This window comes from Candida pseudojiufengensis, assembly GCF_024610245.1.
Source record: "Candida pseudojiufengensis strain CBS 10847 chromosome Unknown scaffold5, whole genome shotgun sequence".
Taxonomy (NCBI): domain Eukaryota; kingdom Fungi; phylum Ascomycota; class Pichiomycetes; order Serinales; family Debaryomycetaceae; genus Lodderomyces; species Lodderomyces pseudojiufengensis.
In genome coordinates this window covers 326,997-353,659 of record NW_026261528.1, presented here as the reverse complement: position 1 = coordinate 353,659, position 26,663 = coordinate 326,997, and the positions used below count along the sequence as shown (strand labels likewise).

At 30.4% G+C, this 26,663-nt stretch overlaps 12 protein-coding genes across 12 annotated transcripts; 5 read left to right on the top strand and 7 right to left on the bottom strand. All coding sequences in view use genetic code 12, as the record gives it.

Annotated features, from left to right (window-relative positions):
* Positions 1-187: 187 nt before the first annotated feature.
* Positions 188-850, top strand: SNL1 (Snl1p; the record flags this gene model as incomplete). Its single annotated transcript, XM_051757141.1, has 1 exon — positions 188-850. The coding sequence occupies one exon, from the start codon at positions 188-190 to the stop codon at positions 848-850; it is 663 nt and encodes a 220-aa protein (XP_051614717.1).
* Positions 851-1,140: 290 nt separating this feature from the next.
* On the bottom strand, positions 1,141-1,659 carry KGF55_002455 (uncharacterized protein; the record flags this gene model as incomplete). Its single annotated transcript, XM_051757140.1, has 1 exon — positions 1,141-1,659. The coding sequence occupies one exon, from the start codon at positions 1,657-1,659 to the stop codon at positions 1,141-1,143; it is 519 nt and encodes a 172-aa protein (XP_051614716.1).
* A 1,907-nt stretch (positions 1,660-3,566) lies between these two features.
* On the bottom strand, positions 3,567-3,947 carry PFY1 (profilin; the record flags this gene model as incomplete). The annotated part of the gene is made up of 1 exon (XM_051757139.1): positions 3,567-3,947. The coding sequence occupies one exon, from the start codon at positions 3,945-3,947 to the stop codon at positions 3,567-3,569; it is 381 nt and encodes a 126-aa protein (XP_051614715.1).
* A 252-nt stretch (positions 3,948-4,199) lies between these two features.
* UBA2 (E1 ubiquitin-activating protein) lies at positions 4,200-6,029 on the bottom strand (the record flags this gene model as incomplete). Its single annotated transcript, XM_051757138.1, has 1 exon — positions 4,200-6,029. One exon carries the CDS (start codon positions 6,027-6,029, stop codon positions 4,200-4,202), a length of 1,830 nt encoding a protein of 609 aa, XP_051614714.1.
* A 123-nt stretch (positions 6,030-6,152) lies between these two features.
* DPM1 (dolichyl-phosphate beta-D-mannosyltransferase) lies at positions 6,153-6,872 on the bottom strand (the record flags this gene model as incomplete). The annotated part of the gene is made up of 1 exon (XM_051757137.1): positions 6,153-6,872. One exon carries the CDS (start codon positions 6,870-6,872, stop codon positions 6,153-6,155), a length of 720 nt encoding a protein of 239 aa, XP_051614713.1.
* Positions 6,873-7,243: 371 nt separating this feature from the next.
* Positions 7,244-9,202, bottom strand: NRP1 (Nrp1p; the record flags this gene model as incomplete). The annotated part of the gene is made up of 1 exon (XM_051757136.1): positions 7,244-9,202. One exon carries the CDS (start codon positions 9,200-9,202, stop codon positions 7,244-7,246), a length of 1,959 nt encoding a protein of 652 aa, XP_051614712.1.
* A 370-nt stretch (positions 9,203-9,572) lies between these two features.
* On the bottom strand, positions 9,573-10,721 carry KGF55_002450 (alpha-ketoacid dehydrogenase kinase family protein; the record flags this gene model as incomplete). Its single annotated transcript, XM_051757135.1, has 1 exon — positions 9,573-10,721. One exon carries the CDS (start codon positions 10,719-10,721, stop codon positions 9,573-9,575), a length of 1,149 nt encoding a protein of 382 aa, XP_051614711.1.
* Positions 10,722-11,034: 313 nt separating this feature from the next.
* On the bottom strand, positions 11,035-12,285 carry ARG1 (argininosuccinate synthase; the record flags this gene model as incomplete). The annotated part of the gene is made up of 1 exon (XM_051757134.1): positions 11,035-12,285. One exon carries the CDS (start codon positions 12,283-12,285, stop codon positions 11,035-11,037), a length of 1,251 nt encoding a protein of 416 aa, XP_051614710.1.
* Positions 12,286-13,213: 928 nt separating this feature from the next.
* On the top strand, positions 13,214-14,923 carry KGF55_002448 (uncharacterized protein; the record flags this gene model as incomplete). Its single annotated transcript, XM_051757133.1, has 1 exon — positions 13,214-14,923. The coding sequence occupies one exon, from the start codon at positions 13,214-13,216 to the stop codon at positions 14,921-14,923; it is 1,710 nt and encodes a 569-aa protein (XP_051614709.1).
* Positions 14,924-16,408: 1,485 nt separating this feature from the next.
* On the top strand, positions 16,409-23,077 carry ACC1 (acetyl-CoA carboxylase; the record flags this gene model as incomplete). Its single annotated transcript, XM_051757132.1, has 1 exon — positions 16,409-23,077. The coding sequence occupies one exon, from the start codon at positions 16,409-16,411 to the stop codon at positions 23,075-23,077; it is 6,669 nt and encodes a 2,222-aa protein (XP_051614708.1).
* Positions 23,078-23,201: 124 nt separating this feature from the next.
* KGF55_002446 (S8 family peptidase) lies at positions 23,202-24,353 on the top strand (the record flags this gene model as incomplete). The annotated part of the gene is made up of 1 exon (XM_051757130.1): positions 23,202-24,353. One exon carries the CDS (start codon positions 23,202-23,204, stop codon positions 24,351-24,353), a length of 1,152 nt encoding a protein of 383 aa, XP_051614707.1.
* A 508-nt stretch (positions 24,354-24,861) lies between these two features.
* KGF55_002445 (S8 family peptidase) lies at positions 24,862-25,998 on the top strand (the record flags this gene model as incomplete). The annotated part of the gene is made up of 1 exon (XM_051757129.1): positions 24,862-25,998. The coding sequence occupies one exon, from the start codon at positions 24,862-24,864 to the stop codon at positions 25,996-25,998; it is 1,137 nt and encodes a 378-aa protein (XP_051614706.1).
* Between the last annotated feature and the right edge of the window lie 665 nt (positions 25,999-26,663).

Genomic DNA, 26,663 nt, shown 5'->3' with positions numbered 1-26,663 from the left:
ATTCAAAAAATTACAAATTTCAAAGCAATGATTGTGAAAAAAGTAGTGACAGAAATCATTGCACAAAATTTCATTCATTACTGAAAAAACAAAATAATCTTTTCGACATCAACATTAACAAGGTATTGATATTCAGCCATTAACTATTCAACGAACTACCACCACCATAACATAAACACGAGCCAAAATGGATCAATTGAAGTCTCAATTCCCAACTACAGCTGAAGATATTCACTATTATATCGAATTAATCAAATCAAAAGTTCCAACAAATTTAAATGAAATTCAATCACATTTCCATCAACATTTTCAAAATTTACAAAATTCAAATTATGACACTATTATAGATGATTTTAAAAATTTAAGAATCAATCCGATAACTATAACTTTAACTTTAATTTCATTAACTACTTTATTTGTCTTTGGGAAAATAATAGGTTCTTCTAATACTTCAACATCAACGAAATCCACTTCTTCAAATTCAACTAAATCAGAAGAAAAAGGAGTTAAATCTACAAAGAAACCTAAAAAGAGAGTATCAAAAGCTCAAAAGGCTAATAAAGAAATTCAAGAAATTTTAGATTATGTTGAATCTGAATATGTACCAGAAATTGATAATTATATAGAAAATTACAAAAAATTATCAACTGATGATATTGAAACTAAATTCAAATATTTTGATGAAATGTTATTGAAAGAATTAATGAAATTAGATAGTATTGATGTTACTGGTAATGAAATTTTGAGAGAAAATAGAAGAAAAGTTATTAAATTTATTCAAGATCATCAAAATAGATTGGATAGATTTAAAAAAGATATTACTGTAAAAGCTAATACTACTGCAAATTAATCAAGAAGCCAATATCATAGTAGAACTGATTGAAAGCTGGCTATACATCAATTAATTGAGTTCTTTATAGTTCATCCCCCAATTATAATTAATATATAATATTACTTTCGAAGCGAGTTTGTGGTGTTCAAAACCTCTATTTACCATGCGTAAAATGGGCATTCTCCTCTTCATCCAGCTCAATTTTAACAGAGTGAAACTTAATATACCTACATGTTCGTCAAACACTTCAAATAAATATGCCTTAAAACTTCTCATTCAAATCTTTCCCCTTCAAGTAAGCTACTCAATTATTTACTTTCAAGTGGAGCAAATCTTTCAATTCTAGGTCTTCTGGAACTTAAATCATTTAGTTTAATACCAGCACCATATTGTTGTCCAAAAGGAGAATGTGCACCAATTAAATTATTATTCAAAATTTCTTCACCACTAGTTCTTCTGTACATTTGATTTCCCAAACCTTCATTATCTAATATAAATGTTTTTATAAATCCAATTTTATATCTATTTTCAAAAGCTTGATCTCTTAAATGACTTCTTGCTCCATTCGTTTCTTGTTCAAATAATCCCAGTTTAAAAAGAGGTTCATCTGTTTTATCTTTGGATCTGTACATCAACAAACCTCCTAATATGGCAGCTATTCCAAATATTTTAGTTATTGTTATTTCAAATGGTTTTTCTTCTTTTGGTGAATGATGATGGTCATGTTGGCTATGGGATGAATTGTATCTTTTGTATGAGTCCAATTTTATATGTTTCCTGGTAATTGAAGCGATAGCCTGTTTGGATGTGCTTATTCTAGAAAACATTACTGTATGAATATAATTTAAAATGAAATATGGAATTGGGGAAATAAAATAAAATGCTAGACAGTTTGTGCTATATCGGATAGTTCTAATGATTAATTGAACGGAAAAGTTGATGACTATGGATGACGAAAGAATGTACGATGTACTTGTCTATTGAATTGGTTGTTGAATTGGTTTGTTGATTTATGATATCTGATTCTCTCGTTCTAAACCAATAAAAAAATAGGTGAAAAAAATCATACTAACAAAATTGTATATGCGTAGAAGTTGTAAAGTTATATGCAGGAATCAAGATTGCAAAATTTTAATTACTTTAGATGAACCAGTCAAGAACAAGAGGTCATGAAACATAAGTGTCTTGCGTATTAACACTAAAAAACCCTGTATATATTTTTTATCAAACTAAAAACCCGAATCGATCATTCAAAGACCAGCTTTAAATAATTTATCTAAATACATGAAATAATTCTTTTCCTCTTCTTCGTTTTTCTCCCCTCTTATGCGTAACTACTTTTTCAGATCTTCCCATTGTTGAACCCAACTAGATCTATAAGCATTAGGATTATATGAACCACTCCTACTCATTGCCGACGGAGAACTACCAGAAGTAGTCGTTTTTGCTATTTTCTTAGCTGCACCACTTCCTCCTGAAAACCTGGTGATTATGAAGTCAGTAGTTAGAACAAATATTGGACCAATCAATAGGAAGCTACTTGTTGGAAAATGTTTCATCATTTGTGGATTAATCATTTATAGATGTGGGTATCGAAAGCTATAGTGTGCAATAATAAAATTAATGGAAGTTTGTAAGTTGATCGTATCCTCGTTAGAAATAATTTATCTTGTCAAGTATGTGGATGATGATAAGTTAATTGGTTGGTCTAGTCCAAATCAAGTCCTGGACAGACTGAAATGAAAATATATTGAGTCAATAAGATCTGATCTTCTCAAGTCAATTTATATTCTGAAAAGTATTTTTCTTTTTAATTTAATTTTTCATTTCTTTTTTCATTTCTTTCTTTTCAATTTTTTTATACCAAGATATAATATAATAAAGTAGTTGCTTTCAATTTTTAATTACCATTCACTTTAAAAAAAGTAAACTAGTAGTAGATAGATAAGTCGGATTAATCGTACTTAAAGATTGAAACTTCCACATAATAAAGAATGTGCGAGTTCGAATCAACTTAGGTTAGGATGAGACGTATCAAGAAGTTGTACAAAGATTATATTGTACAAAGATTAAAACGTTGCTAAGCTCGACTTTCGGGTTGAGTTTTGATAATCCAAAGCGGGTCAAGAGGGCCTGTTTTATATATAAAGTGTAGGCTCAATTTGATCTTATTTGTTGTGATCAAAAATTCAATTGCTGCAAAATAAAAAATTTTGATGATCTCATAGATCTAAATTCGCGTCCAGACCTTTTTACAATACTTTTCTCAGTTTCTATTGAAAATTTAAGTTGCAAAATAAGTACTCTTATTAACTTAAGAATTGATTCCTTGTTGAGACGTTCATGAGGTAAGAGAAGAGCTGTACTTTCCAATCTCTCAAATGATGTAAGAAACTCGAGAGTACGGAACTAATTGGCAAAAATAAATTTGAAAACGATTATGATTTCGAAAATACTTTGAGCTAGTCAATTTGACTTTGAACGAAGTTAGAAGATTCAAGATCGCATTATATTTACTTAAAGTCAATTTCTTAGATTCTGTGTCAAACTCCAAAGTGTTTAACACTATCTATCTTAATTCCAAATTCAAGAAATCAGTAAAGAAGTATCTTTATACGAATAGCAATCTCTATCCATTAAAGTAAATTACTATACCCAACTATTAAACTTAATATGCTTTATCATGCTTGTATTAAAAAATCTTAAAGATTGCAAAATAAATTGTAAAATTTGTTTAGAATCCAGTACTAATCAAATAATCTGCTAATTTTTCAACGATAGTAGTAGCTTCACCAGGTTGTACTCCATTACCATAATGAGCTATTAAAATAGTTTGTTTAGTTCTAACGCAAATTAAACCTTCAGCTTCATGTTTTCCATAAATTGATCTGTCATCATTTCTTAACAAAAAATATTTTTGACCTTGAGCATGCAATCCATGACTTTGTAATCCTGAGGCATCGTCAAATCCTCTAGCAATTTCTGATATTTCTTTGGGTTGTAATTCAAAAGAACCTGATTGAGCCCACAATGAATCGCCTGCTCTTGAATATAATGCTGCTTTATCAAGTTTTCCTGTTCCAATCAAATTGTCAGTATATGCTTGCCACGACATGATAATCTTCTATTTAAACAACAGTATCAATTGATTGTAGTTAGTGAGTGAATTAATGTTTTAAATCAAACTAAGCAATAAAATTAAAATTTATTATAATTCTTTTGATTGTAATACTAAAAAATATAATACTAAGTAATTTGGATTAAATAACACGAGAAAAAATAACAGAATGAAATTATAAGGAAGTCACATGACCTTATAATGTATAATATCAGTCGTTAAGGAACTACTTACATTTAAAATACTAGACTATATAACCTTCCTTTTCTTTGTTGGTGGTTCTTCGTTAACTTCTTCTGGTGCATCAATGATTTCAATGACTTGCTCGTCATCCAAATCACCTTCTATAACCTCCAATCCATCTTCTAGCTCTGGCTCATCATTTCCTGAAACATTAGAATTTTCACTTGGTTTTCTTTTGGCTCGTAATTTTATTTCCGGTAATTTTGTTTCGACTTCATCTCCAACATTTAGATATAACTCAAGATTTTCCAACTCATCTGAATCATCTTGAATTAAAATAATTTCAGTAGGTTTAAAACCTGGAACTTTTGATAATTTTGTGTTCAAATAATCATCAAAATCAATATCGTAGATTAACTTAGATAGCCCAACTTGTATAGAAATATCTTCTTCGGAAAATTTATATAATTTGACTAATTGTTCAACAAGCCAACTTAAAGTTAATGTTTCATAATCATTTTTGTTAATATTGAAAATTCCTCTAGACACTAATGAACATGCCGCACAGTTGGGGTTTGGTATGTCCACTGGAGCGTGTGTTATGTATTGTTTTGGTTTGAGGCAAGTATGCATTATACTTGAAGTTCTCGCAAGTTCTGCAATATCCGTGTTTGATTGATGAACGTTTAAACCAGAAACTGCTGAAAACCCAGCTATGATTGCATTCGTCGTGGCAATGGCTGGGATAATATTACCAGCTATTTCCTTAATATCAAACTTTGATTTAGTTGGAATATTGAAAATGTGTGATCTTAAATTTGAGGCAGCTGCAACAAACACTAACGTATCTTCATCATCTTTATCAAAAGACACAAATGGTTCTCCGCTTTTTAGTCTTGACTGTAGCCTTGAACTTGATTTGTACAACGCGTATAAGTTTTCAAGTACCGACCAAGTCTTTTGATCCTTTAATAATATTTTCTCATTTGAATCGTCTTTCAATAATTCATATAAACCTTTACCATCTTTTGTGAGATCCAAAGGAGTCGGTTTTTCTCTAGTTGTCCATAAAGTATCAATCAACAATAATCTTTCAATATCAACTTTAAAGATTTTTTCAATTAAACTTTCAACAAAATCATTTGAGTTTTTAATTTTTTCACGTAGCTCCATCAATTCGTTTGCTTCTTTGGCTAAATTTTCAATCTCCTCATTATTATCAGTTTCATTTTCAATAGCCTTAGAATCGTTTAGTTTACTTTCATTATCACCTTCGCTTTCGTCAAACAATTGATGAAATAAAAATTCTTTCGCCCATGTGATGCAATGTACTGGTAATGAAGGTGTAGATCTGATGGTACAAACTGGATAAGTTTTCGGAGCTGTGTGTTGTTCACAATCAAAACATGAACTGTAATATGGAAATATTGGATTTACATGACCTTGATATCCTTCTGTTCCACATTCCATTAACGGTTTTCTCAAAAATAAACACATTTTATTAACATATTTCCTTGCTTCAATATTATCTAAAGCATTATAAATACAACTAAATTGTTCCCACCACTCCAAGGGAAATTGAGTTTTATCCATAATATTTCCATGATGTGAAACTAATTTGGTACCAAGATAATTGAAAGATTCCACTGCCTTTTTAACTGTCAAAGACTTTGACTTATCTATATCTGTTTTTCTAAATAAAAATTGACGATTTAAGTTTGATAATGTGATTGTATCTAAATCTATTATATGTATTTCTCCATATCCAGTTAATACTAAGTCTTTCAATAATTCACATCCTATTCCTCCTGCTCCAACCATTAAAACTTTTTCGGTTCGAATCTTTTCAAAATTCAGACATCCTAAAACTTTTTTGAGGTATGTATCTTTGGCCATTATATGTGTGTGTGGTAGTGAAGTTGTTTCGAGATTATCAAAAATATTTCAGAAAATTATTACAATAGCGCGTTCTTTACAAACATTCATTGATATTAAAATTTATTAACTACTTATCCATACTTAAACACTAGTAAATAAAGTCCAAACACCTTTAGCATATTGTACAATTTCATCACCACCTAATTTACTTTCACCATATAATCTATCAACAAAACTAATTGGTACTTCACCAACTGTAAATCCTAAACTTCTAGCCCTAACCATCATTTCCATTTGAAATACGTAACCTTTAGATTTAGTTACATCAATGATTTTTTTCAATACTTGAGTCTTATAGAGTCTAAAACTTCCTGTCAAATCACTTACATTTGGTCTTAATACAACTGTAGCTAAGAAATTAGCACCTCTTGAAATTAATTTTCTTTTAAAATCCCAACCATATACTCCTCCATCACCTGCGTATCTTGTACCTGTGACTATATCATAATCTTCAGTCTTTTGTTTAGCTATAAATTCGGGTATTGCTTCTGGATGATGACTAAAATCAGCATCCATAATTATAACAAAATTACCTGTAACGAATTGTAATCCATGTACATAAGCTGTACCTAATCCTAATTTTCCAGCTCTTGGTCTCAATTGAATATGTTCTGCACCATATATGTCAATTAATTTTTTAGCTATTTCTTGAGTTCCATCAGGAGAATTGTCATCAACTATAACTACTTCCCAATTTAATTTATTTTCGGTGAATGTTTTATTTAATAAGTATATAAGAATTGGTAAATTTCTTCTTTCATTGTATGTTGGTAAAATGACCGAGTATTTATTAGTGGTCATAATTAGTATTGAAATATGCTTTGAAGTTCACTTGGAATGAAGTGTGTTTAGTGTTCTATTTTTACGTGTCAATAATATTTAAGATCTTGGAAAAAAAATATACTCAAAAGAGAATAATACGAAATTAAATTCAGAAACATGTTTCAAAAATTATATATTATAAATTGAACAATTTACATACCGTGAATAAAAAAACACAACCTATTTTACTTTTACATCACTCGACCATAAAACTATTATGCTGTCCCTATAATGTATTGGTCTAACTCCCCGACCCTAAAATCAATTACACTTTAGAAAAAAAAATTGTAAAACAAATGAGAAAATAATTACACTTATGTGTGAAATGCAAACAAAAAAACTCCGATTAATTAAAAATTAAGATTTGATGAATTCATTTTGTCTCTCAAAGAAACTTTTTGATTGTAAATTGCCGGTGAATGGCTTTGATATCTAATTTGATCCAAAAATTGGATTGATGCGTTACCATTTTGAAAATTATTCATTTGACTTAATGGTGATTGATACAATTGGGATTGCAATTGTTGATGCTGCTGTGGATACGACTTTTGTTGTTGTTGCTGCTGTACTTGTTGGAAAACTTGAGGGTGACCTGTCTGTAATTGGTGTTGTTGTTGCTGCTGGTTATATTGAGGGTGTTGTTGGTTTTGTTGTGATTGATAGACATTAGGAGTACTTGAATTTCTGTACACATTCAAATTTCTCTGTCTTTGTTGTTGAAATTGAGGCAGTTGCTGTTGGAGATTTAAAAAATTATTACTCAAATTCAAAGGTTGGCCACTTGCCGTTGCAGCAGCAATCGCAGCAGCTGTTGAATTTACTGCATGTAAATTGTTAGCTTGATTATAGTTTACCAACGGTTTTGACGCGCTACATTTCAAACAACATAAATTTTTAGCAAAATTGTGGTACATGCAAAGTTCACATTTCCAATCTCCGGCTCTGAATGGTACTCCATTAAAATTTCGTTCCTGTTGCAGTTGGTGTGGTTGAGAATTAGATTGAGGTTGAGATTGAGTCTGAGTTTGAATATGCGTTTGAGGTTGGGAGTGTTGAGAATATTGTTGTTGTTGCTGCAAGGAAGAACGAATTGAATTTTGCTGGAGTTGTGGTTGAATTTGTTGTTGTTGCTGTTGTTGTGGTTGAATTACTTGTTGCTGTTGTTGAGGTGGTTGTTGGGTTTGCTGTTGTTGCTTAGATGTTGAATCCATTCTTCTACCATTTGAATAGATCGACTCTTGTATAGCAGCAGCACTAGAGGCCGGAAATGAACACCTGAAACAATGAGTTCTTCTCTGAAAGTTTGAAAAGCCACAAGAAGGACATGTCCAATCACCCGGTCTTGGTCTATTTTTGGATGGAGGAAATGGTGTCAATAAATCACTAGCTTTATCTAAAACTTTTGTCGATGATGGTTGGACTTCGACAGCTCTATTGTTCAATGCTTTACCATTCATTGATAAAGATTCTGTAGCTTCTTCATGAGTTCCAAATACAGCAAATCCATTAGTACTTTTGCTATCATTATTTTTCAAAGTCCAAAATGCAACTGGTCTTCCTCCATATTGAGTGAACCAATATTCTAATTCTGACTGAGTGGTATCGATAGGTAAATTTGAAAGATACAAAATTTTTGATCTTTCGGCAACAAATGCTTTAACATCCTCAGCAATATCTTGTGGTTGAGTGAAAACGTTAGAATGTGACTCAATCGGTAACGATTTTTTGATCAATTGAACGACTAATTTAGTGTATAGTTGTAAAGATTTTTCTGGTGTTAAATTATCTACTTCATCCCTTTCAACTTCCAAAGCTGTGACCATATTAGAAATTGATGATGCTGTATATGATAAAGCCTCTGGATGACTAGCATGCCACTTAGAATATTCTGCACATAAATCGAACAATTTTGGATGTTGTAGGTATGGTGGTAATACGACACCTTTATCCCTTGCTTCCCGTGGTAATTGAACTCTTAATAATGAACTGTCATTACTAATTATCAAAAATTCCTTATCCTTTAACTCTTTGTTTACATATATGTCATATTCAGATATGGCATCTTTAAAAGACCCTGCGTTACGAACATGTTCCCAACTCAACTTGTTTTGCTGAGTACAAAATGGTGTGATAGGAGTATTTGTTGGACGAACTAAAATCGTTTTTTCAAATACAACTTCTAACGTCGTAACATCTATAGTTGACCAAGACAATGCTACTAATTCAGTAGAGTCCTTGGTGACATAAGTATTTGAATCATCGCATGTTGTGCATATATGAAGAACAATGTAAAAATCGACCATCCCCATGAATATTTTTTAATAATAATTTGAAACCTAATTGATATATATATCTATGCCAAAACAAAATAAATAATGAATGATAATGAATAAAAAATGGGACCCAATATTAATACAGAATTAAAAAGTGAAAAAAAAAACAAAGCAAAATTCAAAAGGAATGTGAGGAGCTATGATTAGCCCTGTGTTGTTGAAGATATCTTCTTGAATGAAGTAAGATGATAGCTAGTTGAAAATTTCGTGTTTTCAGTAATTACTTTTTCTTCTCAGTTGTTGATAAATTTTTTTGTGGATTAGACATTTGAGAGATTTTGTGTAATAAATGAGAAGAGATTATTGAACCATTAAATGGTTATATATTTGAATCTATGGAAACCAACTAATATCCTACAGTTTTCAAATATACGTCCGTACCCCAACTTGGATAAGTTTGAACAGTCAACAGACCTTTTGTCTCATCACGTTCATTAACGGTTTCATTAAATATTTCAATATATTGTTTAGCTAAAGGTAGTCCAAATCCCATTCCTGCAACTGTATTACCACCACCAAGTTGTTCTGGTGGTACATTTAATGTTTTGAAACTCTCTCCCTCATTACTCTCAAATGTAGTAAAAGAATAATCAAAAATGTGGTTCAAAGTATTTTGAGATATTCCTTTACCTTTATCTCTAATTCTAATTTCCATGAATTTTGGAGAATCCTGAGACACAGACACGGTTATTGCGACAGGATCCGTAACTTTATTCTCTATATGAGCTCGAAATGAATTTTTAAATAATTCCATAAAGATATAATCAAGGTGATACTCAATATATGGGAAATATAAATGATTTTCTTTACTTGTTTCAGAAGGGTCTTTTTGACTCCAATATACTGCCCTCAAATTCGTGTCTATCTTGATAGGAACAGATTGATCATATTTCATCATTGTGATATCATTCACTACTTCAGCATTTTTTTTAATGACATCTGGTAAGTATAATAATTTTACAACTCCATTATACTTCCCACCTTTCACAAACTTATCAGGATCATTTATTGTTTTCGTTAGTTCAATATGTTGATGTGCTATCAATCTCATACTAATTCTCTCATGCAAATGATTATCCAAAAATTGTGTAATCTGCTTTGTTGTTAACAAGTTACTCACTTCTCCAAATCCCTTCGACAAGCTTGGTAATGTATCTGCATGAATACTAATAAATTTTGAAAGTACATCATTTGCTAGAATGGTATTTTCTTCCAAAGTATGTGGCGTATATAGACTCGCTTTCAATAACGAGCTCATGGATTGTAAATAAGTATCATAGCTTTCCGATATTGATGGATTTAGTACCACAAGATAAGGTAACTTTCGAAATTCTTTCAATCTTCTCGCGTTATATATTAGCAAATGCTCTATTGTTTCCCTTGCATTTTGTAGTATAAAGCTTGATGATAGTTTTTCTGATTGATGATATAGATGATTTAAGGAGAATCGAGGTAGTTCTTTTTTGGAATAATGTATAATTGGTTGTTCCAACATTGTTCTAATTTTATACTCTTGTAGGAATTGAATCTGTTGGCAATTCTCTACCTCAGTGGATATAGATATGGATCTTTTACATAGCCGTATTGTTGGCTTTAATCTAATCATCTTCAGACTCATTGGGCGACAGTATCCTCTTCTTAAACTTTTGATTGAATTTGAAACAAATATCGAGTAGTCTATTTCGGATCAGAGCACAAAAAATTAATCTCTTACAATTAACCGCTCATTTTTATAAATCACACGATCAAAATATATTAAACTAAAATTATCAAAGAAATATCCAATACAGCTAAATTGCAAGAGTTTTCTATAAATCCAATGGTGTTCCTTTTTCTCTTGCAGCTTCACCGTATTTTTTAATCCTAATGGCTTGAACAGCAATGAATCCTGAAGTATCTTCTGGTGAGAAACCAGTTAATTCATCCATAGATGATTCAGTTTCATCATATAATTTTTCGGTTTCTGATGATCTACCTAATATAGTTAATGAACCTTTATAACAAGCAGCTCTAACAACACCATTAACAGTTATTTGTGATGGTGGGATCATTGATCTGACATATTCACCTTCTGGAGTGAAATACATACCATTATATAAAATTCTTGCCCAAGTTGGGGTAACAAATTGATCTCTAATGGCTCTAACTTCTCTGTCTAAAGTCAAACCTTCTAAATCAATATGAGTGGATCTTAAAATAGTCAAACCTGGAGTTTCATAACAACCTCTAGATTTGATACCAATAAATCTATTTTCGACAATATCGATTCTACCAACACCATTTCTTCTAGCTAAAGCATTAGCCTCTGTGAATAATTCAACTGGGTCAGTTATTGTTCTCTTTTGGTCATCTAATACTAATTTAACTGGTATACCTTTTTCAAATACAACTGAAAAAGATTCTGGTTTATTTGGAGCATCAGTTGGATCAATAGTTAATTTCCACATATCTTTTGGTGGAGTTGTATCTGGATTTTCTAATATACCAGCTTCGAACGATATATGAGCCAAGTTTTCATCGGTCGACCATGGTTTAGCTTTAGTTTGAGCAACTGGAATATTTTTACTAGCAGCATAATCTAATAAATCATTTCTTCCAGCAAATCTATTAAAAAATTCAGGATCTCTCCATGGTGCAATAACAACAACATCTGGTTTCAAAGCATAAAAACTTAATTCAAATCTAACTTGATCATTTCCTTTACCAGTACATCCATGACTTACTGCAAAACATCCATTTTCTTCAGCTACTTTGATTTGGGCTTGTGCAATGACTGGTCTAGCTAAAGATGTACCCAATAAATAAACATTTTCATAAACTGCATTAGCTTGAATTGCTGGGAAACAAACTTTTTCAACAAATTCTTTTCTGACATCAACAACAACAAATTTTGTAGCACCAATTGCTAATGCTTTTTTTTCAGCTGCCTCAAAATCTTCTTCTTGACCAATATTAGCTAAAAATGCAATGACTTCATATCCTTGTTCTAATAACCAAGCTAAAATGACCGAAGTGTCTAATCCTCCACTATATGCTAAACAAACTTTTCCTTTTGACATTTTATATTATTTGATGCTTAATTGAATTGATTTAACTGTGGTAAGAATGATAATATGATGAGAAAAAAGGGTGAATTAAATTTCAAATATAAAATTTTTCAAAATTGAATCAATTGAAAATGACTCTATCGCGCTTAACCTAATGTAGTAATGTTTTGAAGCTAATGCACTACTTTTGAGTCAAAGTCTTGAAACTATTAAGTGAGACACTCGGCTGATATGAAAGACACTTGTTGTTAATTCCGACCTTGATCAAATGCTACATCCTTTCAAAAAGACATGATGAAACGAGAAATCAATCTACTTCGAAGATTTATCTTCAAATGCTATAGATTAAAATAATATCTCATGATTGTCTACTTTCTGGATCTCCATTGATAGTAATTTCATAAAGTTTATCATTTCTCTCAGATTCCTATGCGAAAAGTTGCAAATTAGAAAGAACATACAATTTAAAGTTCAATTGATAGTTTTGATATGAGCTTAAAAAGACTCTTAGATACTTGCAAAACCTGGGGTAATCGGTATGGTTTGTAATCTTCTTAATAGAAATTATCGGTGGTATCAATGGTATTAATTAGTAATGTTTCAAATTCAAACTCCGTACCTCAACAATGGATTTAACTTAGACGGCAATTAATTTTTTGTTGCCGCATGGAGATATGTTATTTTAAGTGTGATTCCATACACAAGAGAAAAAATAAAAATTTAATAATAGAAAATGTGAATCACCTATATGACTATTGACTTATAATAATATTTATATTTATATTAATTGTTATTATTAATCAATCAACACACTTTAAATTTATCATATTTATTTCAACTATCTACGACAACTAAAAGTAGTAGATTCAACTATTATTAAGAAGTTCAACCTTCATTGTTAATATAATAGAATGGAAATAAATTCGCAAGATTTTCTATAATGTCTACAACGATAACTAAATCAAATTTGACAACAACCAATTCAACAACCAATTCAACAACCAATACAACAACCGATACAACAACTAAAACAAACTCACCTAATCATACCGATAGTTCCTCGAAAATAGGAGTAACCCAATCAATAAGACAAAAATTAAATTTCCTAGATGATAGAGTTTGGAAAAAATTTAGTGCCAGAAGATTAGAATTAATTGATCATTTGAATTTAGAAAAATTTAAAGCTAGTGAACAAGATTTACAAATTAAAAGAGTTGCAGAAACTTTAAGGGCTGAATATGGTTATGATAGTATTTATAAGGAAGATTTTAGAAAATTAGTTCAAGCTGGTATACAATCTGTTAGAAGAAATAGGAAAAGAACTATAAGAAGAGAAATGGAAGAAGAAAATAAAAGGAAAAAAATGAATTCAAATGGGAAAATCCAACCTGGATCTACGAAAAAGGAAGAAGATGGATTCTTATCTGAAATTGTTAGAAGTGATGATGATATTTATGATGTTAATTATAATAAATCTAAAAAGTTTTCAACAAACGATCACGCTAATAATACAATACAAAATATAATTAAACCTAGACCAACTAATCAAGAATTTTTTGAAACAAAAAAGCAAATTGAATTAGCTAAAACGAATTTATTAAATAAAATTGAAAGATCAAAGACTTGTAATGGAACTTTAGACAATTTACGATCTAACAACTTACAATTTTTAGGTAGTTCATTAATTTCAAGTTGTATTGGATATATTTTTGAAAAATATTTCAATGTTTTTAACTTGCAGTCTTTGGAATATCTCAGAATGAAAGTAACACTGCAAGCATATTTGGCAAAAGTAATGCGTGACCTAGATCCATTGAATATAAAAGAAACATTGAATGACGAAATTGCTGTAATTTCACTATATACTTTGGTAGGAGCTATTACTATAGATTTTGGATTTGATGAAGTAATGAAACCTTTAAATGAGATATTTCATGGCTTTATTTTAGATGAATATCCATTAATCAATAAAAATTTAACATCTATAGAATCAAATGACAATTTTTCATTAAATAAATTAGCAGAAGTTGCTACGAAATTACAAGATGAAAGAAAACAAGACTATGATTCTTCTTCAAATTCAATCATGTCGGTAAGGTTATCTCCTACATCTTCAAGACATTCATCCAATGAACCACCGATTAATAAGAAAAGTATCAAACTTAAATTTTTAAACGAAACTGTTGAATTTTTTTATCCACTTTCAAATTCAGCTATTCCAAAATATTATGAATTTGTAGAAAATATCAAGAATATTTTTAAATTAAATTCAAATTGCATATTAGAAATCAAATTTAGGGATCTGATAATACAAAATGATCAAGATTTAGAAAAATCATTTAAATTAGTTCATATTTCTAATTCTCAAATTGAATTTAAAATTTCAACAAAACCAACTATACCTATTCAATTTTTTACATCAGATTCAAATAGCGTAAGATATACAAAACCAGAGTCAACAACTATAAATACAAATCCACATCATAAAATATTTTTACCACCGCCTATTCCAAGTGCCACAATTAATCCATCATCTAATAGCTTTACAACTCCATTTTTCCCTATTTCAAACAGTATTGATATTTCAGAAAATAAAATTAATTCGCTTAATGAACCACCCATTTTACCAAAATTTCAACCTTTACTATAGATGCTAATCAATGTACAGTAATTCATTATAGTACTTACTCTAGCTTTCTATAAGAGTTATGAATCAATAGTAAATTTATAATTTTCAGTTTATTGACGTCAATATAAACGCAGATTTTAATTACTATGTAAAAATAAAAATAATTTGTAAGATGTTTTAAATTATCCGATTTTATAAAATTTTATTACTATTACCTAAACCCAACATACAACATTTTTTTAGTGTTGGGAGAACTACCAATTCTTCATTTTCTATAGCCTACATTTGTAAGATCTACTACGACGATCTCTCCTTTTCACTGCGCATTCAAAAGATAGTGGACTTAAGTATTAATAAAACCACCCTTCTGAGATTGGTGATGTTATCAAGGATCGTGTTATTTAGGGTTTAAATAAACATATTATTCATTTACGCTGGAAGTACTGCGTTATCAAATTTCAAAATAGAATGCTAAGGAGTTGTGTACGAGAATGAACTGCCGTTTCAATTGAGACACCTTAAAGCTTGAGTAGGTATTTAGTTTTGATAATTCTGGTTATAACAAAGTGTTTTTCATTAATCTCAACAAATCTTATGGTTGCAATTTTGTGTTCTATATTTTTGATCTTTCTTTCGTATTTCTTTATTATTATATTTTACTATTGTTATTATTTTTAGTATAAGACATCAAATATATATCAATTGTAATTTCTATATTTTTCTACTTCAACATTAATTTTATTCATTCAATCGTTAAAACAGTCAATTGATAAGAGTTTACAAATAATACTTGAAAATTCAATACAAATATAATTCTTGATTTGGAGAAGAAATAGTCCCACCAAAGATTGTATTTTCAATAACAAAGTGAATCAAATAGCGGTCAAATTTCGTCAAGTTTTACTCAAAGTCAAGTTTAAGAACTTTAAAATCATCAATTTAATCAAATTAAAATTTAATACATTTTCATTAAGGTATGTTTCTATCAAATTCAAGAGTATAGCGTATGAGTTTTTCAAAATATAACGGATCATAGCGGAAATTGTGTAATGGAAAATAGGACATGATTGAACATGGAAGAAAAGAGTTGGATCAGATTATGAAACTCCTCAACTTATTCAACCAATGATACCAGTAATGTCGTCATTCATTCTTTCATTTACTTCAATCAACAAATTCTATTTGAAATACTCCGAGCCAGCTTTAAAAATGAGAGTCAAACATAAAAAAAAAAGTCCGATGCAAAGTAACCTAAATATTTACAAATTTTATTTTTTAAAGATTTACGCGGCATTTAATAAATATTTCAAATGAAGAAAATGTATACAAGAAATCTAATATTCAAACTAAAATTCATACATCATAATATTTTGAACAAACATTTTAATGATTAAATAGCAATTAAGAAAAACTCTACATTATATGAAATGGAAAATTCTATCAATATTTACTAACAACTTTTTAAGATCAATTAAACAACCCAAATTAATATCAAATTTAACACAAATGTCAACAAGTAATAGTCCTACACCAAGTTTATCAACTATAAATTCACAATTAACTCAACAACATTTACTGTTAGCACCTCATTTTATTGGATTAAACAATATAAATGTTAGTGAACCTTCAAAAGTACTTGAATTTGTACGTAGTCATGGTGGTCATACAGTTATATCGAAAATTTTAATTGCCAATAATGGTATAGCAGCAGTTAAAGAAATAAGATCAATTAGAAAATGGGCTTATGAAACTTTTGGAGATGAAAGAGCAATACAATTTACAGTAATGGCAACTCCAGAAGATCTAGAGGCAAATGCTGAATATATTCGTATGGCAGATCAATATGTTGAAGTACCAGGAGGAACTAATAATAATAACTATGCAAATGTTGATTTAATTGTTGATACTGCAGAGAATACAAATGTTCATGCAGTTTGGGCTGGTTGGGGTCATGCATCTGAAAATCCTTTATTACCAGAAAAATTAGCTGCTTCACCTAAAAAAATCATTTTTATTGGACCACCAGGATCTGCTATGAGATCTTTAGGTGATAAAATTTCTTCAACAATTGTTGCTCAACATGCTAAAGTTCCTTGTATACCTTGGTCAGGCACAGGTGTTGATGAAGTTCATGTTGATTCAAAAACAAATTTAGTATCAGTTGATGATGATGTATATGCAAAAGGTTGTTGTGCAGATCCCGAAGATGGTTTGGAAAAAGCTAAGAAAATTGGATTTCCAGTGATGATAAAAGCATCTGAAGGAGGTGGTGGTAAAGGTATTAGAAAAGTTGATAATGAAGAAGATTTTAAAAGATTATATGATCAAGCAGCAAATGAAATACCCGGTTCGCCTATATTTATTATGAAATTAGCAGGTGATGCAAGACATTTGGAAGTACAATTATTAGCAGATCAATATGGTACAAATATTTCATTATTTGGTAGAGATTGTTCAGTTCAAAGAAGACATCAAAAAATTATTGAAGAAGCACCAGTTACAATTGCTAAAAAGGAAACTTTTACAGAAATGGAGAATGCAGCTGTCAGATTGGGTAAACTTGTTGGTTATGTTAGTGCTGGTACTGTTGAATATCTTTATTCACATTCGGAAGACAAGTTTTATTTTCTTGAATTGAATCCAAGATTACAAGTTGAACATCCAACAACTGAAATGGTTACAGGAGTTAATTTACCTGCAGCTCAATTACAAATTGCAATGGGAATACCGATGCATAGAATCAGAGATATAAGAACACTTTATGGAGCTGATCCTCATTCAGCATCAGAAATTGATTTTGAATTTACTACTGATGATGCTTTGAAAAGTCAAAGAAAACCTACTCCTAAAGGTCATTGTACAGCTTGTCGTATTACTTCTGAAGATCCAGGTGAAGGTTTTAAACCAAGTGGTGGTTCATTGCATGAATTAAATTTTAGATCATCATCAAATGTTTGGGGTTATTTTTCAGTTGGTAATCAGTCATCTATTCATTCATTTTCAGATTCTCAATTTGGTCATATTTTTGCATTTGGAGAGAATCGTCAAGCTTCAAGAAAACATATGGTTGTAGCATTGAAGGAATTAAGTATTAGAGGAGATTTTAGAACCACTGTTGAATATTTGATAAAATTATTGGAAACCCCAGATTTTGAAGATAATACTATTACGACAGGTTGGTTAGATGAATTAATAACTAAAAAATTAACAGCTGAAAGACCTGATCCAATTATTGCTGTTGTATGTGGTGCTGTTGCTAAAGCTCATATTCAAGCTGAAGAAGAAAGAAAAGAATATATTAATTCATTAGAAAAAGGTCAAGTTCCACATAAAAATTTATTGAGAACTATATTTCCAGTTGAATTTATTTATGAAGGTGAAAGGTATAAGTTTACTGCTACAAAATCATCAGATGATAAATATACATTGTTTTTAAATGGTTCAAGATGTACAATCGGTGCTAGATCATTATCTGATGGTGGTTTGTTGTGTACTTTAGGTGGTAAATCACATGCAGTATATTGGAAAGAGGAAGCTTCTGCTACTAGATTATCAGTTGATGGGAAAACTTGTTTATTAGAAATTGAAAATGATCCAACTCAATTAAGAACTCCTTCACCTGGTAAATTAGTCAAATATTTACTTGAAAGTGGTGAACATGTTGATGCTGGTCAACCTTATGCTGAAGTTGAAGTTATGAAGATGTGTATGCCTTTAATTGCTCAAGAAAATGGTATAGTGCAATTGATAAAACAACCTGGTTCAACTGTTAATGCTGGTGACATTTTAGCAATTTTGGCATTAGATGACCCAAGTAAAGTAAAGCATGCTAAACCATTTGAAGGAACATTACCAGAATTAGGGGAACCAAACGTAAGAGGATCCAAACCAGCTCATAAGTTTCATCATTATACTTCAATTTTAAAAAACATTTTAGCTGGTTATGATAATCAAGTCATCATGAATTCAACTCTTAAAAAAATTGTTAATGTTTTAAAATCAAAAGAACTTCCATTTTCGGAATGGCAACAACAAATCTCAGCATTACATTCAAGAATTCCATCAAAATTAGATGATTTATTAGTTGCATTAATTGAAAGAACTCAATCTAGAAATGCTGATTTCCCAGCTCGACAAATTTTGAAACATATTAATAAATTTGTTGCTGATCTGCCATTATTGGAAGATGTTGTTGCTCCATTAGTTACAATTGCTACAAGATATCAAAATGGTGTTATTGAACATGAATATGATTTTTTTGCTTCTTTACTTACTGAATATTATGATGTTGAAAGTTTATTTGTTGGTGATAATGTTCGTGAAGATGATGTTATTTTAAAGTTAAGAGATGAATATAAAACAGATTTGAAAAAAGTTATTGATATTTCATTATCACATTCAAGAGTATCAGCCAAAAATAATTTAGTCTTAGCAATATTAGAAGAGTATCTGCCATTATTACAATCGAATTCATCAATTGCACCATCTATTAAAGAAGCCCTCAAAAAATTAGTTCAATTAGATTCAAGAGCTTGTGCTAAAGTTGCTTTAAAAGCTCGAGAAATTTTAATTCAATGTTCATTACCATCAATTAAAGAAAGATCAGATCAGTTGGAACATATCTTACGATCGGCAGTTTTAGAGACTTCTTATGGTGAAATTTATGCTAAACATAGAGAACCTAAGTTGGAAATTATACAAGAAGTAGTTGATTCAAAACATACTGTATTTGATGTGTTATCACAATTTTTTGTTAATAATGATGAATGGGTTGCAATCGCCGCTGCTGAAGTATACGTAAGACGTTCTTATCGTGCTTACGAATTAGGTAAAATAGAATATCATTTTCATGAGCGTTTACCAATCATTGAATGGAAATTTAAACTACCAAATACAACAAACTCAAGATTTAATGCTATTCAACAAACTACAGAAGAAGATGCCACTGCTATGAAACATGCTGCTTCGGTATCAGATTTATCATTTATTGTGGATGCTAAAACAGAACACCTTGAAAGAACTGGGTTATTAGTACCATGTAAACACCTTGATGACGCTGATGACATGTTGAGTGCTGCATTAGAAAATTTAAATCCAAGTGATGCTATTGTATTTGAAACAGGTAAAGATCAAACTGAATTGTTAAATGTTTTAAATGTTGTCATTAATAATATAGATGGTTATGTAAGTGAAGACGAATATTTGGCTAGAGTTTATGAAATATTGGAAGAATATCAAGAAGATTTGAGAAAAGCAGGCATACGTCGTGTATCATTTGTTTTTGCTCATGACATTGGTTCATATCCTAAATATTATACATTTACTGGACCAGATTATTTGGAAAATAAAATCATTAGACATATTGAACCTGCATTAGCTTTTCAATTGGAACTAGGAAGATTAGCAAATTTTGATATTAAACCTATTTTTACAAATAATAGAAATATTCATGTGTATGAAGCAATTGGTAAAAATGCACCATCTGATAAAAGGTATTTTACTAGAGGTATAATAAGAACTGGTATAATCAAAAATGATATTAGTATATCTGAATATTTAATTGCTGAATCAAATAGATTAATGAGTGATATTTTAGATGCTTTAGAAGTAATGGATACATCAAATTCAGATTTAAATCATATTTTCATCAACTTTTCGAATGTATTTAATGTTCAACCGGCTGAAGTTGAAGCTGCATTTGGTTCATTTTTAGAAAGATTTGGTAGAAGGTTATGGAGATTAAGAGTTACTGGTGCAGAAATAAGAATAGTATGTGCTGATCAGAATGGAAATTCATTCCCATTACGTGCAATTATTAATAATGTTTCAGGATATGTTGTTAAATCAGATTTATATATGGAAGTTAAAAATACAAAGGGTGATTGGGTATTTAAATCAATTGGTCAACCAGGTCCAATGCATTTGAGATCAATATCATCAACTTATCCTGTTAAAGAGTCATTACAACCAAAAAGATATAAAGCTCATAATATGGGTACCACATATGTTTATGATTTCCCTGAATTGTTTCGTCAAGCAACTTTGTCTCAATGGAAAAAACATGGTAAAAAGGCTCCAAAAGATGTGTTTTTATCAGTTGAATTAATATCAGATGATAATGGTGGTTTAACTGCTTTAGAAAGAGATCCAGGTTTAAACAAAATAGGTATGGTTGGATTTTTAGTTACTGCTAAAACACCTGAATATCCAAGAGGTCGTCAATTTGTTATTGTTGCTAATGATATTACTCATAAAATTGGTTCTTTTGGTCCTGAAGAAGATATATATTTCAATAAATGTACAGATCTTGCTAGAAGTAAAGGAATTCCAAGAATTTATTTATCTGCAAATTCTGGAGCTAGAATTGGTGTTGCTGAAGAATTGATACCTTTATTTCAAGTTGCTTGGAATAATGAAGAATCACCAGATAAAGGATTTAAATATTTATTTTTAACACCAGAAGCTAAACGTGCAATAGATGAAGATGGAAAAGGTGATACATTAATTACAGAAAAGGTTGTTGAAGAAGGACAAGAAAGATATATCATTAAATCTATCGTTGGTGCAGAAGATGGTTTAGGTGTTGAATGTTTAAGAGGATCTGGTTTAATTGCTGGTGCAACATCAAGAGCTTATAAAGATATATTCACTATCACTTTAGTTACATGTAGATCTGTTGGTATTGGTGCATATTTAGTTAGATTAGGTCAAAGAGCTATTCAAATTGAAGGTCAACCAATTATTTTAACAGGTGCTCCAGCAATCAATAAATTATTAGGTAGTGAAGTTTATTCATCCAATTTACAATTAGGTGGTACACAAATCATGTATAGAAATGGTGTTTCACATTTAACTGCAAACGATGATTTGGAAGGAGTTGAAAAAATCATGGAATGGTTATCTTATGTTCCAAGTAAACGTGGTATGCCTGTTCCAATTTTAGATTCTGAAGATCCATGGGACAGAGAAGTTGAATATTATCCACCAAAACAAGAATCATTTGATGTTAGATGGATGATTGAAGGTAAAAATACAAGTGATGGATTTGAGTCAGGTTTATTCGATAAAAATTCATTTCAAGAAACATTATCTGGTTGGGCAAAAGGTGTTGTTGTTGGAAGAGCACGTCTTGGAGGTATTCCAATTGGTGTTATTGGTGTTGAAACTAGATTGGTTGAGAATTTAATACCAGCAGATCCTGCTAATCAAGACTCAACTGAATCTTTGATTCAAGAAGCAGGTCAAGTATGGTATCCTAATTCAGCTTTTAAAACTGCTCAAGCAATTAATGATTTCAATAATGGTGAACAATTACCTTTGATGATTTTGGCTAATTGGAGGGGATTTTCAGGTGGTCAAAGAGATATGTATAATGAAGTTTTAAAATATGGGTCTTTTATTGTTGATGCATTAGTTGATTACAAACAACCTATTTTTACATATATTCCTCCAAATGGTGAATTAAGAGGAGGTTCATGGGTTGTTGTTGATCCCACAATTAATGAAGATATGATGGAAATGTATGCTGATGTTGATTCCAGAGGTGGTGTTTTGGAACCCGAAGGAATGGTTGGAATTAAATATAGACGTGATAAATTATTAGCTACGATGCAAAGATTAGATCCAGTTTATGCTGAATTAAAGAAAAAATTAAGTAGTCAATCGTTATCAACTGAAGAACATTCAAAAGTAAGTGCTAAATTAATTTCAAGAGAGAAACAATTAATGCCGATCTATGCTCAAGTTTCAATTCAATTTGCTGATTTACATGATAGATCAGGACGTATGTTGGCGAAAGGTGTCATAAGAAAAGAAATTAAATGGTCAGATGCTAGACGTTTCTTCTTTTGGAGATTACGTAGAAGATTAAATGAAGAATATGTTTTAAAATTAATTGGTGCTCAAATCAAAAATGCAAATAAATTAGAAAAAGTTGCTAGATTGAAGAGTTGGATGCCAACTGTAAATTATGAGGACGATGAAGCTGTTAGTACATGGATTGAAGAACATCATTCAAAAATATCTAAAAAATTGGATGAATTAACCAAAGAAACTAATAGATCAAATTTGGTTCAATTAATGAAATCAAATACCGACACTACCATCAATGCTATGAAAGAATATATTGACAGCTTACCAGAGGATTTGAAACAAAGTTTTATAAAGTCATTGTAAATATATAGTGTATAAATATAGAATAATTTTATTTAAATTAGTTTAGTAAATACTAAATTTATGCTTTGGTCTTTGTGCGAAAGTTGCATAAAATTTATTTTGCAGCTAAATTTTGTTACACCACATGAATTTTTACTTTTTAGTATCATTGCTAATAGGTGAAATTTATTGCAATTATATTGTTATCTTAAGAGAAAATGAATCATTTGAACATTTTATGACATATGATACCAGTTATCTTATTGACTTACAAATTCAACAATCTGTCAAATCTTCATTTCACATAGGTACTCTTAAAGGATTTTCAGGTAACTTTTCAAATGATCGACTCAAAAGATTATCAAAATGTCCAATGGTTGAAGAAATAATTCCTGATATAACAGTGGAAGCTTTTGATGTTCATTATCAAATGTTCGCTCCAAGACATCTAGCAAGAGTAAGTAGGAGAAGAAGAATGTTACCAATTAGAATTTATCCTTTCATATATGATAGAGATCATAGTGGAATGCAAGTAAATGCATATGTCATTGATTCTGGCATTGACATAGGAAATCCAGAATTTGAAGGAAGAGCTAAATTCGGTCAAGACTTTTCAAATGAAGGTCAGGGAGATTTTAATGGACATGGTACACACGTAGCTGGTTTAATTGGGTCTGCTACTTATGGTACTTCAAAAAATGTTGACTTGATCGATGTAAAAGCTTTAAATTCAAAAGGAACAGCTAGTTTAAGTATAATTATTTCAGCTTTAGAATTTGCTGTTAATCATAGATTAAGAAGTGGGAAGCCAGGAGTTACAAATTTATCATTTGGAGCTTTTCAAAACGATATATTGAATAGAGCGGTTGAACAAGCTTCATCGACAGGAATGATATTTGTAGTAGCTGCCGGTAATTCGAATATTGATGCATGCTTAATGAGTCCAGCTAGTTCCTCCACGGCTATAACTGTTGGAGCTATTGATGATTTCACAGATACTATATCTTCTTTTTCAAATTGGGGCCCTTGTGTTGATTTGTTTGCTAGTGGTTCAAATGTTCGAAGTGTTGATTTCAAAAATTTTTATACTTCCCTGATATTATCAGGAACCTCAATGTCAAGTCCAATAGTTGCTGGTATAGTGGCAAATTTCTTAAGTAATGGGTTTGAGCCAGATCAAATTAAAGATCAATTGATTCGAACCGCAACGAAGGATAGAATATCGAGAGCCAGCTTATATTTTAAACCGGAAACATCAAATCGAATTGCATACCTTGAAGTGGAGAAAAAGTCATAAACCGAATATTATAATAAAAAGTTGATAAGATTTGAGTAGTATCTTTGAACACCGTGAAAATTTATTTAATAATAGTTAGGAAAGACCTAATTTTGAAATATAGATTTGTGATTCAATCTAGTTTTCCTCTAATTAATTTACGATCTATTTTTAAAACTCTCGTAAATTTACGAAGTTTCAGATTGATTATATGCAGTAAAACTAAGATGCAGATAATTTTTGCAGCCAATTTTATTTTAAATTTATTTCTTCCTAAGATTCTTGTAGATCCCTAATATTGTTTAATGAAAAGTTTTTTTGTTATGCTCATAAATCTTGTTGTGTCCTAGATCCATGAGCTGTAATAAATAGATATTTGAATGTCGATGTAGTCATTAATGATGAATCAAGCTAATCAATCATTATGTTATTGATACATTACCTCTTGCTACTATCGTTAATAAGTCATTGCACATCAAGTGATCCATATTTCATTTCTTTGAAAAAAACAGAGACTCTTGAACATTTTATGGAATATGATCAGAAATATCCAAAGCATTTACAAGTGAGAAATTTAATAAGTACTTCGGTTACTATTGGAGACTTTAAAGGATTTGCCGGTAATTTTTCAAAAGATATCATTGATAGATTGAAAAGATGTCCTTTAGTACAAGATATAACAGAAGACCACATCTTTAAAGCATGGGATTATCAAATGCAAGCAGATGCACCTAGACATTTAGCAAGGATTAGTCGAAGGAAAAGAATGAAGCCCAATAAACAATACCCATATATTTATGATAATCAATTTATGGGTCAAGGGGTTAATGCATATGTTATTGATTCAGGAGTGGAAGTAAATCATCCAGAGTTTGGTGGCAGAGCTTCATTAGGTCATGACTTTACGAATGAAGGCAGCGGAGACTCAAATGGACATGGCACACACGTAGCAGGCTTAATAGGATCCGCTACGTATGGAGTTGCAAAAAATGTAAATATAGTTGAAGTTAAAGCATTAAATAGTAAAGGTGCTGGTTCATTAAGTACAATTTTGTCAGCAATTGATTTTACAGTCAATCACAGAATAGAATCAGGTAAAAAGGGAGTAGCTAACTTATCATTGGGAGCATATAAGAATCATGTATTGAATAAAGCAATTGAACAAGCTACAAAAAATGGTTTATTATTTGTTGTGGCTGCAGGAAATTCCAATATCAATGCTTGTATGACAAGTCCTGCTAGTTCAAAATTTGCAATAACAGTTGGTGCAATTGATGATTATAATGATTCTGTAGCAGGATTTTCCAACTGGGGTGAATGTGTTGATCTTTTTGCAAGTGGAGCATATGTTAAGAGTGTTGATGCAAAAAATCATGATAAATCACAAGTTCTATCCGGTACATCGATGGCATCTCCAATTGTTACGGGATTAGTTGCAAATTTGTTAAGTGAAGGAGTTGAGCCCGACATGATTAAACCTACATTATTAAAAATGGCAGCTAAGAATAGAATTACTAAATCATCCTTATTTTTAAGGAAACATACTCCGAATAGAATAGTTTATAATGGTGTCAAGGAAAAAGCTATTATGGCTGAGGCAGCTGAGTATTATGAAGAAGAAGAAGATGATGATGATGAAGAATTATTTGAAAAAAATCATATTTAATCATTTGAATTATACATATCACATTGAGACTGGTTTATTAATTATTTATTACAAGTATTTATTTTATTTAGATTCATGTTTATTTAATATTACAATATTTTATATTTAATATTTCTTCCTATTCTTTAAAAGCGAGTCTTTTTTTAAGCGATTAAAAGTCAACTAAGTATTATCCATAAATTAGAAATCACTTTAGAAATGGCTATTTTAGGTATAACAGTTTATAATTATATCTAAGTACTAAAACCGACTATTACTAACCTGGTAGTTAATAAATTTGTTCTTTTTTGAATACTTAATGAGAAGTAAAATCTTTAAATTTTCTTTTCAATTTTAATTTAATATCATGAGCTGGATTATGATACTTTCTGAAGAATTTGTGGTAGTCCTTATCAAGTTATTTGTTCTCTCTTCAGCTCTATTAAAACCATCCAACTAAAAATCGAATTTTCCTCTTCGAATCCTTCAAAAGGATGAATTTATTTATTAACTTTTGGTTTAAAAGTTCTTCCGTGAGTATCAAAATTGAGAAATTTATGATTTGCCGACTGGAAATTAGCTTCATTCATTCATGACTTTCAAATACTAATTTGAATTTAACTTAATCATTGTACTTCATGAAGCGTATAATATCACATAAATAAACCTACTTATACCATGTTCAA